At 41.6% G+C, this 14,072-nt stretch overlaps 1 protein-coding gene across 2 annotated transcripts in view; it reads left to right on the top strand.

Moving 5' to 3' along the window:
- ndufa10 (NADH:ubiquinone oxidoreductase subunit A10) overlaps positions 1 to 14,072 on the top strand; it is a 99,015-nt gene that overhangs the window by 5,171 nt on the left and 79,772 nt on the right. For both annotated transcript variants that reach the window (XM_072261466.1, XM_072261467.1), the window contains exons 3-5: positions 6,616 to 6,831; positions 9,527 to 9,613; positions 11,104 to 11,225. In XM_072261466.1, coding sequence (XP_072117567.1) covers positions 6,616 to 6,831; positions 9,527 to 9,613; positions 11,104 to 11,225 — 425 coding nt within the window. The remainder of the gene's footprint in view (positions 1 to 6,615; positions 6,832 to 9,526; positions 9,614 to 11,103; positions 11,226 to 14,072) is intronic.

Here is a 14,072-nt window from a genome sequence, read left to right as displayed (position 1 = left end):
CCTGGTGGTGTGGGACTTCAGGTTTCTGTACCGATGGTAGCTGTGAAAAGATGGTATGGTTGAATGGTGAGATATGTTGATCACGTTGTATGGTATAGAAATGAGTTTTTCCTATACTGTGTGTGGGGGGGGGGGGGTGGTGTGGTGTGGCAGCACGGTAGTGTAGCGGTTAGCACAGCGCTATTACTGCTTGGGGCTTCGGAAGTGCCGAGCTCAATTCCAACATCATCCGTAAGGAGTCCTCATGGAACGCGTAGGTTTTCTCTGGGTGCTCTGGTTTCCTCCCACAGTCCAAAGGGGTACCGGTTAGTAGGTTAATTGGTCGTTGTAAATTGTCCTTGGGTTAAATTGGAGGTTACTGAGCAGTGTGGCTCAACGGGCCAGAAGAGCCTATTCTGCACTGTATCTCTAAAGAAAGTAAAATAATCTGCACTCAGTGTTCCAAGTGTATTCTGAACAGTGTTTTGTAAAATTGCAATATAACATCCCAAATCTTAAATTCTGTGCTCCAACCCATGTAGGCAAGCATACCATGTGCCTTTTCACCACCCAATCTACTTGTGTTGCCACTTTCAGAGAAGTGTGGACTTGAACGTCTGTTTATCAACATTCCTTACTGCTCTACTATTTACTGCGTATGATCCAATTCTTATTTGACTTCCTGAAATGCTTCACCCTGCACTTTATGGGATTAAATTCCATTTGTCAGTGTTTCACCCAACTTTCCATCCAACCTTTGTCCTGCTGTTGCTTTGGAAAGCCTTCCTGCTGTGCCCCAATTTTCGTGTAATTTAGAAATTTGCATACTCATCATACTCTTACTACTTGTGCTCACTTGTTGGACAGGAATTATCCACCATAAGTTACAGTTTCCTTGCAACTCTTGCCAATTTATCTCCTGGAAATGGTGAGTAATCACAAATACAACTTCATCTTGTCTCCCAGATCCAATTTTTACCTTTTGTAGTATTTTCAGCACTTTTCTTCACATGCTACAACCTTTGTATAAATTTTCTTGCTTTTAACGGAAAACTTGAATACTCTATATCTATCATTCAACCTCTCATCAATCCCGACCAAATTTCCTGTCCTTGCTGCTGAAAAGCATCTCCATAGCATGATGCTACCTCCACCATACCTTACAGTCGGAGTGGTGTTACCTGGCTGATGTACAGTATTAAATTTATGCCACACGTACGTACCGCTTAGAGTTGAGGCCAAAAAGTTCCTCTTTATTCTGTCATCCGACCACAAGACCTTCTTCCACATCTTTCCAGTATCTTCTAGGTGAGACTTTGCAAAGTCTTGACAGGAAAGGATATGTTTTTTTTTTGTGGTAGATGTGGTATAAAGCTAATACTGGTGGAGGTAGCATCATGCTATTGGGATGCTTTTCAGCAGCAGAGACTGGAAATCTGGTCAGGAAGAGGAATGCTGCTAAATACAGAGGAATCCTGGATAAAAACCTGCTACCCTTTGCTAGAAAACAAACTGGGGAAGAAGTCCACCTTTCAGCAGGACAACGACCCAATGCACACTGCCTGAACAATCATGAAGTGGCTTCAAATGAAGAAAAATATTGTCCTTCAGTGGCCCATTCAGAGTCCTGACCTCAGCCAGATCAAACATCTCTGACAAGACAAACAACACACATAAAAGTTGCTGGTGAACGCAGCAGGCCAGGCAGCATCTGTAGGAAGAGGTGCAGTCGACGTTTCAGGCCGAAACCCTTCGTCAGGACTAACTGAAGGAAGAGTGAGTAAGGGATTTGAAAGCAGGAGGGGGAGGGGGAGATCCAAAATGACAGGAGAAGACAGGAGGGGGGAGGGATGGAGCCAAGAGCTGGACAGATGATAGGCAAAAGGGATACGAGAGGATCATGGGACAGGAGGTCCGGGAAGAAAGACAAGGGGCGGGGGGGACCCAGAGGATGGGCAAGGGGTATATTCAGAGGGACAGAGGGAGAAAAAGGAGAGTGAGAGAAAGAATGTGTGTGTAAAAATAAGTAACAGATGGGGTACGAGGGGGAGGTGGGGCATTAGCGGAAGTTAGAGAAGTTGATGTTCATGCCATCAGGTTGGAGGCTACCCAGACGGAATATAAGGTGTTGTTCCTCCAACCTGAGTGTGGCTTCATCTTTACAGTAGAGGAAGCCGTGGATAGACATGTCAGAATGGGAATGGGATGTGGAATTAAAATGTGTGGCCACTGGGAGATCCTGCTTTCTCTGGCAGACAGAGCGTAGGTGTTCAGCAAAGCGGTCTCCCAGTCTGCGTCGGGTCTCGCCAATATATAAAAGGCCACATTGGGAGCACCGGACGCAGTATATCACCCCAGTCGACTCACAGGTGAAGTGTTGCCTCACCTGGAAGGACTGTTTGGGGCCCTGAATGGTGGTAAGGGAGGAAGTGTAAGGGCATGTGTAGCGCTTGTTCCGCTTACATGGATAAGTGCCAGGAGGAAGATCAGTGGGGAGAGATGGGGGGGAGAATGGACAAGGGAGTCGTGTAGGGAGCGATCCCTGCGGAATACGGGGGGGGGGGGTGGAAGATGTGCTTAGTGGTGGGATCCCGTTGGAGGTGACGGAAGTTACGGAGAATAATATGTTGGACCTGGAGGCTGGTGGGGTGGTAGGTGAGGACCAGGGGAGCCCTATTCCTAGTGGGGTGGCGGGAGGATGGAGTGAGAGCAGATGTACGTGAAATGGGGGAGATGCGTTTAAGAGCAGAGTTGATAGTGGAGGAAGGGAAGCCCCTTTCTTTAAAAAAGGAAGACATCTCCCTCGTCCTAGAATGAAAGGCCTCATCCTGAGAGCAGATGCGGCGGAGACAGAGGAATTGCGAGAAGGGGATGGCGTTTTTGCAAGAGACAGGGTGAGAAGAGGAATAGTCCAGATAGCTGTGAGAGTCAGTCGGCTTATAGTAGACATCAGTGGATAAGCTGTCTCCAGAGACAGAGACAGAAAGACCTAGAAAGGAGAGGGAGGTGTCAGAAATGGACCAGGTAAACTTGAGGGCAGGGTGAAAGTTGGAGGCAAAGTTAATAAAGTCAACGAGCTCTGCATGCGTGCAGGAAGCAGCGCCAATGCAGTCGTCAATGTAGCGAAGGGAAAGTGGGGGACAGATACCAGAATAGGCACGGAATATAGATTGCTCCACAAAGCCAACAAAAAGGCAGGCATAGCTAGGACCCATACGGGTGCCCATAGCTACACCTTTAGTTTGGAGGAAGTGGGAGGAGCCAAAGGAGAAATTATTAAGAGTAAGGACTAATTCCGCTAGACGGAGCAGAGTGGTGGTAGAGGGGAACTGATTAGGTCTGGAATCCAAAAAGAAGCGTAGAGCTTTGAGACGTTCCTGATGGGGGATGGAAGTATATAGGGACTGGACATCCACGGTGAAAATAAAGCGGTGGGGGCCAGAGAACTTAAAATCATCGAAAAGTTTAAGAGCGTGAGAAGTGTCACGAACATAGGTAGGAAGGGATTGAACAAGGGGGGATAAAACCGTGTTGAGGTATGCAGAAACAAGTTCGGTGGGGCAGGAGCAAGCTGAGACAATAGGTCGGCCAGGACAGGCAGGTTTGTGGATCTTGGGTAGGAGGTAGAAACGGAAAGTGTGAGGTGTGTGAACTATAAGGTTGGTAGCAGTGGATGGGAGATCCCCATCTCTGACAAGACCTCAGGATTGCCATTCACCGCCACTCCCCAACTAACCTGGCACAGCTTGAGCAATTTTGCAAGGAGGAGTGGGCAATTCTTGCTCCATCATGTTGTGCAAAACTAATAGAAACTTACAGCCATAAAGACTTATGACTGTAATAGTACCAAGCAAAGGGGGACCTGCTGACATTATAGTTTTTGAATTTTTGGTTTTTCATGCTTTACAGTTTTCCCTGTTTTTTGGACTCTACATTGAACAAAGGAGCATATGATTCACAAATAAAAATTCTCAGTTAAATTGATCAAAATCCCTGGTTGTAATACCCATTTATGAGAACAAGGAGTTGGTGGGGAGGAGAATACTTTTTCAAGGCTGTATAAATTTGAATTTTGGGTAACTCACTGAACCTAATTTGGGGATCGGTCAGCAAGCTAAAGGTGACATTCAGAAACACTTTCTATGCTATTTGTGGTCTAATTATTTTTACTCTTCCACTCTGAGACACTGGTGTGAAAGGCAGCTCTGAAGAATCCTGGCATTCCTTTTGTGATTTGCTTAAATTGTCATTCTTACTTCCAAGTTAATTTTGGGCTGTTGGATTTAAGAAGTACTGATCCCGTCCTTCCATGACCACCTTTCTTCCATTGATAGGCAAATTATCTTAGTTCTGATTGAAGTACTGCTTGTTTCCTACCTAACTCTACAATTCATAGATACCAAGCATATCCTAATGGGCCCTGACCAGATAGCCATCTATAAACCAGAGATTAGAGCCAAGATTTTCCTGATGTGTGCCACTCTTCTCTGCCAAGAAGTTGGCACTATATCTGGATTCACTGCTTTGAGTTATTGGGACATGATGTTTATGTCATGCATTTTCTATGATTATAAATGTAGTTCACACTTGCAAAGGTATGACAATGAATTTGTGGTTTTGAAGGAGTTTGTTTCCTTTGACACATTCCTGCATGCTGTTGGTATAGGTTTTGAAGGTACGGTGCCAGTTCTTTAAAGAAATTATTAGTGGAAGCTGGAGATAGACCAGGTTTTGGTACAGCATAATGGGGTTAAGAAATGGCTGCCCTGCCAAGTAACTGAATACCAAGGCAACTGCATGATGGCATGTCAACTACAGTACTCTGCAGTAGTGGTACTGAATCAGAACCTTTCACTGTTAAGACAGGAGTAAAACAGGGCTGCATCATTGTATCCACCGTATATGCCATCTTTATTGCTGCCATCCTCCATCTCATTGGTCAAGACCTGCCGTAAGGAATCCCAGTTGTGTATAGAATGGACAACGGACTTTTCAGCCTCAACTGGTTCAAGGACAAAACCAAAGTCAGCGCCACTACTATCATGGAGCTTTATAACGCAGATGACATCTCCATCTCAACACGCTCTAAAGAAGACCTCCAAAATATCCTGAACATCTTCACCAAGTCATATAGGGCTCTAGTCTTGTCTTGAATATTAAAAAGTTACTGGTCCTATATCAGCCACTCCCCAACCCTTCATAAAAGTTGATGACATCACCCTTGAAAATATAGACCATTTTCCCTACCTTGACAGCATTTTCACCTCAAAAGCAGACATTAACTCAGAGATCAACCACTGCCAGAGATGTGCTAGTGAAGCCTTTGCAAGATTGAGGAAGAGTTTTTGAAGACCATGACCTACAGATCCAAACAAAACTTTTGATCTACAGAGCAGTTGTCTTTCCTATATTGGAGCTGAATCATGGACCATGTACTTTAGACACCTGAAAGCCGCAGAACAATACCACCAAAGATTTTTACAAAAGGTTTTAAGGATCAACTGGAAAGCGTAATAGAGGAGGCCAACATGAACAGCATGTCCACTACGATAGATACAATACTACCTCTGCTGGATTGGTCATGTCATCCTCATGTCTAGCTCACGTCTCTCCAACAGATCCTTTACTCCCAATTGAAGGAAAGTCATTCAGCCCCTGGTTGGCAAAGGGAACTCTTCTAAGACCTGGAGGAGATCTGTTCAAGAATGACATCTGCTGTGAAGTGGCAGCTGTGAAAGGAGAGACTGAACAACCAAAACAACCAACCACTAACCACAGCCATCACTTACTCTTGTTCATACTGCATCAGAATATGTGGATTCCAGATCGGCTTCTATAGCCACTTGAGGACCCACCAATAGAGAATCCCTTAGGCAAGCATCATACTCAACCAAAATGATCACACTTATGCTACTAGTGGCGTTAGAAACACAAAATGTCCAGAGCATTCAGCTTATCATACAGCATTTGTATAGAAAGAGTTAACATTTCTATGCAAATAGAGGGCTATGTGTGTGGAAAGGGTTAGCTTGATCTTGGAGTAGGTTAAAGGGTCAGCACAGCATTGTGGGCTGAAAGGCCTGTAATCTATGCTGTTTTATGTTGTATATTTCATCAGAACTGGGAAAGAAAAAAAGTTAATTTGATTTTTCAAGTGTTGGGACTGATGCTCTTAATTCTTTTGTTTAAGAATATTTAAGAGTATCTTCTACCTGTTTTTCAGAACTTGGCCAGGTATTTAAATAAATCCATTGTACTGCATACTCTCTTGCAACTGAATGGGTGAGTTTAGGGTTAAATACAAACCAGGAATTGTTCTGGCATCCCTAAGGTTAATCACAAAAGCAGATACACACTCTAGGAGAGACTATCCTTTTTCCTTCATCTTTTTTAATACTTTGACTCACTCATGTGAATGGCTGCTGAGATTCTGCCACTTGTTAGCCACATCATTCCTTGTATTACATGTTCACTTCATATAACTGCATTCTGATATTTATGGCAGCTGACATGTAGATGTGAACCAATAAACATCTCTATTTTTTTAATCTAGTATATGTGATTATTGGAAAAGGCATAACCTAACACTTTATTGTTTGTCATCCTGCAAGTTATCACTGATTCACACTTTTCCAGATATGCTGTACCTCCCAGAGGTTGATGTCCATTACTGGGATTGGAAGACAGGTGATGGCAAGCCATTAAGTACCAAATTTAATGGTAACTGCAGTGTGGAAAAATTCTACGCTGATCCCAAATCTCCGGATGGCAATTCCTACCGGCTGCAAGCCTGGATGTACCATCTTCGCACGCTGCAATACTCAGATGCACTGGAGCATCTGCTTGAGACAGGTACTAATTTTGTGCAGAGTAAACTTGAATAAAGATTATGTTCCATTAAATCTGAGTCTAATTTTGTATGTAAAATGCTCTAAATACTTCAGATGTAGAATTAAGCAAAAAAAAAACTTCTTCAAGTATATATATTTTAGATCAGTTTCTACCTTAAAAATGTGGAGGATGCAGATATATTTGAGCTTTTCAAGAGGAACTGGATAAATATTATGGGGGAAACAATTTGCACGGCTTAGGGTTAGCAGGAGAGTGGGACAAATTAGATTAATCTCGGTAGACTCGATTGCTTTACTGGCCCCATGCTATTTTGTTTCTTTTATCTATATGGATTTACGTCATGTTTATTCACTGTCTGTGTAATTTTCATTAAAATCTTCTGAAGGTATTCTTCATTCAAAATCTGATCACATAGGCACAGAATTTGGAAATAGTGAATTTCACTGTTAATCTCATTTTTATATCTCGCTTTAGTACATTGCTTGTGGAAGGTTTAATTTAGCTGTCAAACCATTCTCTACACTGGTTTGTGGAATACTATGGTACTTCTGATAGCAATACCAAAGTTACCAAATACACAGATCTGAATCTTGTAGTCTTGAATCCTTGTGTTCTTAAGTCCAAAATCAAAGGAATAACAGTGCAGAATAAAGTGTTACAGAGAAAGTGCAATGCACAGACAGTGGTGGCTTCCTGGAATGCTCTGCCAGTGCTGATAGTGGAAGCAAATAAGATAGATGTGTTCATGAGGCACATGAATGTGTAGGAATGGGAGGACATAGGAATGTCTAGACAGAAGGGATTAATTTAGTTGTGCATTTGATTACTAATCTAACTAATTCTGCACAACATCAAGGGCTGAAACGTCTGTTCTTGTGCTGTACTGTTCTCATGACATTGGGCAGATGTCAGGAAAAGATCTTTATTCCATTGGCTATTCACAGCTAAGCTCCAATGGGTGGATAGACTAGAAAAGCTGTGTGTGGAAAGAATGAAGGGGTGTTACAGTAAGCAAGGGAAGCTGTCTTGTATGGTCAAACATTTAGTAGTTCTCAAACTTTTTGGGGTTACCACTCCCTTGGCTCCCAGACCATCTCCCCAGAATGTCTCTCTCCCTTTTCAGCCATTACGTAAAAACTATAAAGAATTTTGATTTATGATGCATAGTGAAAGAAAATAGGAAGTGCAATTTCAAGGTGGTAACAAATAATTACAAAAATTATTCAAATCTATTTAATGCTACAAACAAGTAAAATTTTTCTTTAATTATAGTAAAAACAATTTTCATCAACAATTTTAAGAGTGTACATTGGTAGTTCAACTGTTCACTTCTTCATTGCTTTTACACATTCCCCCAGCTACTTAGCAGCACCCTCCCAGCACCCCATTTATCTTTTTGCCCCCCGTAGAAACTCCTACTGCCCTAGGAGGCAGATAAACCACTGGTCTGAATGCTTCCTGCCAGCACAAATCACTGAATTTGTGCACAGGATGATGTACAATTGTAGGCATTTCACTTTCAAATATATTGGGTCAAGAAAAAAGTTGCTGCTGACTTGCCAAAATAATCATTATTGCTATGCAGAATACATTCAAGGGAAGTATTGGGAATATGGAAGATCGAGCTCTTATTTGCTTGTAGTTTTTAGGATTTTTTAAGGAAAGAGGGAAACCTTTTTTACTGGTGGAGTTCAGGATAATATATACTGTATTTAATAACAACAGAGTCGGAGGTTTAAGGTAGGGAACTTTTCCAGGGAAAGATAGAAGTGTGGAGTTCACTCACTAAATAAACAGTTCATGCTACTTCAGATAAATCTCACATCATAGAATTTCTCTTGGTCTCAATGTATGTAGAGACATTGCAGTCTAATGGAAGTTGAGGTGTAACCACCCATAATCTCATCAAGTGACAAATAATATTTTGAGATCTGACTGACTTACCCGTGTTGTCGTATTTCACCATTGCTAATCCGTTGATCAGAAAAAAATTGCCCTTCACACGACCCAAGGTTGCCCGTGCTTTCATGTGCTTAATTTTTTTGAAATATATACGATAAATGTAATAACACTATAAAATTGCAGTTGGAATTTGCATAATTTTGGGATGTGACATATTCTGTAAATTGGCAAGCTTCACTTTTGGCACAAATCTGGTTGAATTTTCATTCCATTGTTACTGTTCACCTTCAATTTGTTTGCTGAAATTCAGCAATCCTTCTCATGTACAGTCCTGGTGGCTAGCTGTCCAACATTAGAAAGCACAGTGGCTGACCATATACATCCCATCCGCTGGCATCTACAGATCAGAGTTTTATTTCTTTTTGCTTGGTTATCTATTCATGTTCTTTGTACTTATCCCAGAGCAGTAATTCTTTTTTAACATAGCAGTTGAGGACAGATTAGCAAACATAGCTTCAGCTGGTCAGATGTGACTTAATTATTTGTGCATCCATTGGCTCCCTGTTTGAGAGAACTTATGTTGAGCTTCCAACTGCCAAAGTGATTTACAAACATGGTAAAACAATATATAAATGTCGCATGATATTCCAATCTCAGATGCAAGTATGAGAGTTAAATGAGATGTAAGTGGCTTCCTGAAGGGTTGACAGTCGCAAAAGGTTCTGTCAGCTATATCTTGGTATAGTCAACAGGATAAATACAGTTTGATCCGATTGCCTGTTTATGCCAACAGGGCAAGGTGTGGTGTTGGAGCGATCGCCGTATAGTGATTATGTTTTTCTGATGGCGATGTACAAGCAAGGCTATATCCGGAAAGAATGTAAGTAGCACCTTCTGCAAGAAAGTCTTTTTACTCATTGTATTCAATAATTACTGAGGGTTGTTTCTGTTGTCCTGTTTTCTTGAAGTTATTTATTGCTGCAGGTCTAAGTCTGGAAGAGCATGTAACATTGCTTAATGTGAGAAAGGACACAGGAGATACCTTACCATGCCATAATGTTGATGGGACCTATTTATTGTACACGTGTATTAATAAGTCTATATTTTGTTATAGTCCTCTGTGTTAACCTCATCTCGGTTTGGAAGCATCACAGATCTGAAATTGAACTTGTTGATTCTCAGTCCATGTAAATGCTGCTCAGGTATACTGTATACTTCCAATGCTGTTCCTCATGGAATTCTACTTCTCACAATTTACCAATACAAGTGACCCCCAAATGGCATAGAGCCTTGCTTATAATTTTGTGAACAGCTCTGGTCTCTAAGACAGAAGCACCGGATTGTTTCCAAAAAAAATTACTGCATAATCTGATGCGTTTGCCATTGAATTGGATGTTTGTTTTTAAATGTAAAGAACCTTCTATTCTACTTCTCAATTAAGTGGCAAGTTGCCAACATTTATTGTCTTAAGCCTGAAGCAAATCTTTAGACTGTCAATCTGTTTGCTAACCCCGGGACAGTGGTGACCAGCTGAATGGTCAGTCTATCATTTCATTTTCCTGCAAGAAGCAGACTTGATCTTTTGCCTAATTCTGTGAGGAAACTATAGCCATGATCTGGAGGATGAAGGGTATAGTGCCATGCACCTGCCTTTTCTATCACTTTCACTTCACCTCACATTACTCCAGCCCTGAGGGGAAAAACACATTCTTTGACACAGGAAGCTAATGATAAAGATAAGTTGCAGAAATTTGATACTGGGGTACCCTCCACCCTCCAACTGTGTGGAAATTAATGGATAAAATCATTAAAGATCTTGTGGCTTTTAATACTTTTTGTTAGTGGATTTGTAGAAACCTTGTATTTCACATTACAACAGGACTGATTAACCTGAACTAGGTAGTCTTTCTTTCCTATGTGGTAGATCATCTCCTTTGCCAGTCCTTTAATGTTTTGTCAGGGCCAAGCTAATTGCAGGTGACTTTATGTCAGTTATCTTCTGTAAGTTGCCTCCCTCTTCACCCTGATTTTGACATGCCATGCATGCTTGTAAATATGAAATCTACAAAGGTAATTTTAAAATTCTTAACCATAGTTGTGACTAAATTTTAACTTTCATTTTTAAGATGTCAAGTCATTCGTATTGTGAAAGCAGATAAATCAGGGCAATTTTTATCAACGTTTTGATGTACATTTGTAGATTCCTGTTTTTCGGAAATTGGCCATCGTAAATGGTACAACATTTTACAAAGTTTTAATTTGAACTTTGCTGTTCACCATCCACTACTTTCCTTCATTTGTAGTGTCTTAACAATTTTTGTATCCCTTGCCTGCAAGTTACTATGCTCATGCAGTGTTTGTTTTTTTTAGGTGTCAGTCATTATAATGAAATAAAAGAGAATAGCATTTGTGAGTTCCTGCCTCCTCACCTGGTTATCTACCTGGATGTACCTGTTGAGGAAGTAAAGAAGCGATTGAAACAGCATGGAAAGGTAAGATTTTAATACTTCATATTTATTTTATTAGCATATAACAATTCCACATACATATAATGCAAATATACTGTACACGCACTGGCCACTTTATTAGATACACCTGTACACCTCATTAATGCAAATTTCTAATCAGCCAATCATGTGGCAGTAACTCATTGCATAAAAACATGCAGACATGGTCAAGGGTTTCATTTGGTGTTCAGACCAAACATCAGACTGGGGAAGAAATGTGATCTAAGTGACTTTGACTGTGGAATGATCATTGATGCCAGACTAGGTGACTTGAGTATCTCAGAAACTGCTGATCTCCTGGGATTTTCACACACAACAGTCTCTAGAGTTAACAGACGATGATGCAAAAAACAAAAAAAAAATCCAGTGAGCGGCAATTCTGTGGACATAATTGCCTTTTTAGTAAGAGAGAACAGAGGAGCCTGGCTAGACTGGTTCAAACTGACAGGAAGGTAACAGCGACTGAAATAACCAGTGCTACAGCATTGGTGTGTAGGAGAGCATCTCTCAATGCACAACATGTGAAACCTTGTAGTGGATGGACTACATCCACTACGACCATGAACATGCACTCAGTGGCCACTGACAGTACTTTAGTGACCTTCTATTTTTACCAGCTTAGTTAGGTATATTGTAATTGGATGAACAAACTTGCTTTTTTCATATAATGCTGGAGTTATTGACTGAAGGATGCACTTCTGTGCAAATTAAACTTCGGTATAATGGTACAGAAACTTAGAGGTGCTTTTAACAGAAGAAAATACAAGCAGGAGTCGGCCACCAAGTCATGAAACCTACCCCACCAAAGTGACGATGGCATTCCATGTGATAGGCTGAATTCAACTCCTCTTCTGTGCCACTGTTTCAAATATTTATGTATGTCCTTACATATTTCTTTTGATCTGGCTTAGTGGTGAAGGGATGTTGTGTGAGTTTTCCCAGAAATACAGGCCAGCACTGTATTATGGGAAGTAGCAGGGTGTCTGTGTTGTGTTCCTAGAAAATGGTCCATATCTTAATTTTCTGTTAAATGAAGTCATGTCACTTATGCGCGTGTCAGGAAGAGAGAGATGAAAATAGTAGAAAACATAGAAGAAGGAGAATAGCCCTTCACTCGGCAGTGGAGTTATCGGGGCACCATCATGACAGTGTTTCTGTAGCAAGCTATTCCTGTTTCTACGAGGCAGAGTTGCTAGCTCGATGCTCAACCTGACTTGGATTCGAACTGGGGATCCTTCACTCCAGAGTCCGGCGCTGATATTATTGCGCCACCAAGCGGGACTGTAGAAAACATAGAAATGTAGAAAACCTACAGCACAATACAGGCCCTTTGGCCCACAAAGCTGTGCCGAACATGTCCTTACCTTAGAAATTACCTAGGGTTACCCATAGCCCTCTACTTTTCTAAGCTCCATGTAGCCATCCAGGAGTCTCTCTGCCTCCAGCGCCGTTGCCGGCAGCCCATTCCACGTGCTCACCACTTACTGCGTAAAAAAAACTTACCCCTGACATCTCCTCTGTACCTACTCCCAAGCACCTTAAACCTGTGCCCTCTCGTGCTAGCCATTTTAGCCCTAGGGAAAAAGTCTGACTATTCACACGATCAATGCCTCTTATCATCTTATATACCTCTATCAGGTCAGCTCTCATCCTCCGTCACTCCAAGGAGAAAAGGCCAAGTTCACTGAACCTCTTCTCATAATGCTTGCTCCCCAATCCAGGCAGCATCCTTATAAATCTCCTCTGCACCCTTTCTATGGTTTCCACATCTTTCCTATATTGAGGTGACTAGAACTGAGCACAGTACTTCAAGTTGGGCCTGACCAGAGTCCTATATAGCTGCAACATTACCTCTCGGCTCTTAAACTCAATTCCACGATTGATGAAGGCCAATGCACCTACGCCTTCTTAATCAGAGTCAACCTGAGCAGCAGCTTTTGAGTGTCCTATGGACTCAGACCCAAAGATCCCTCTGACCCTCCACACTGCCAAGAGTCTTACCATTAATTCTGCCATTATATTTGACCTACCAAAATGAATCACCTCACACTTATTTGGGTTGAACTCCATCTGCCACTTCTCAGCCCAGTTTTGCATCCTATCAGTGTCCCGCTATAACCTCTGATAGTCCTCCACACTATCCACAAACCCCCAATCTTTTTGTCATCAGCAAATAGACTAACCCATCCCTCCACTTCCTCATCCAGGTCATTTATAAAAATCACAAAGAGTAGGAGTCCCAGAACAGATCCCTGAGGCACACCACTGGTGACCGAACTCCATGCAGAATATGACCCATCTACAACCACTCTTTGTCTTCTGTGGGCAAGCCAATTCTGGATCCACAAAGCAATGTCCTGTTGGATCCCATGCCTCCTTACTTTCTCAATAATCCTTGCATGGGGTACCTTATCAAATGCCTTGCTGAAATCCATATACACTACATCTACTGCTCTATGTCCAGTGTTTTATGCTTTTATTTATTTACTTTCACACAAACTTCATGAGAATAAATTTTATTACTTACATATATCAAAATTCTGAATAGTGGTTTGTGAATTCTGTAAGAGCAAATGTCCTTTACCTGAACAAACAACACAGTGGTCACCTGTACCATATAGCCCTTCATTAACGCAGCTAGTGTCTGTTTTCCATGGTTGGGGTGTATAAAACAAGAGGAAATAAGTTCCTGTGAGAGGAAGGAGATTGGAGGATTATACTTTTCACACAAGTAGTTGGTATCTAAAATGAGCTACCTTAGAGGTAATCAAGGCAGGAAGAGTAACAATATTTAAGAGGTCTTTGGACAGGAATTAGGATGAACTGGGCATG

Source organism: Mobula birostris, chromosome 6 (genome assembly GCF_030028105.1).
Source record: "Mobula birostris isolate sMobBir1 chromosome 6, sMobBir1.hap1, whole genome shotgun sequence".
NCBI classification, from domain to species: Eukaryota; Metazoa; Chordata; class Chondrichthyes; order Myliobatiformes; family Myliobatidae; genus Mobula; species Mobula birostris.
Note: the sequence above shows the minus strand (reverse complement) of the source record. Positions and strands in the feature narration are given on the sequence as shown.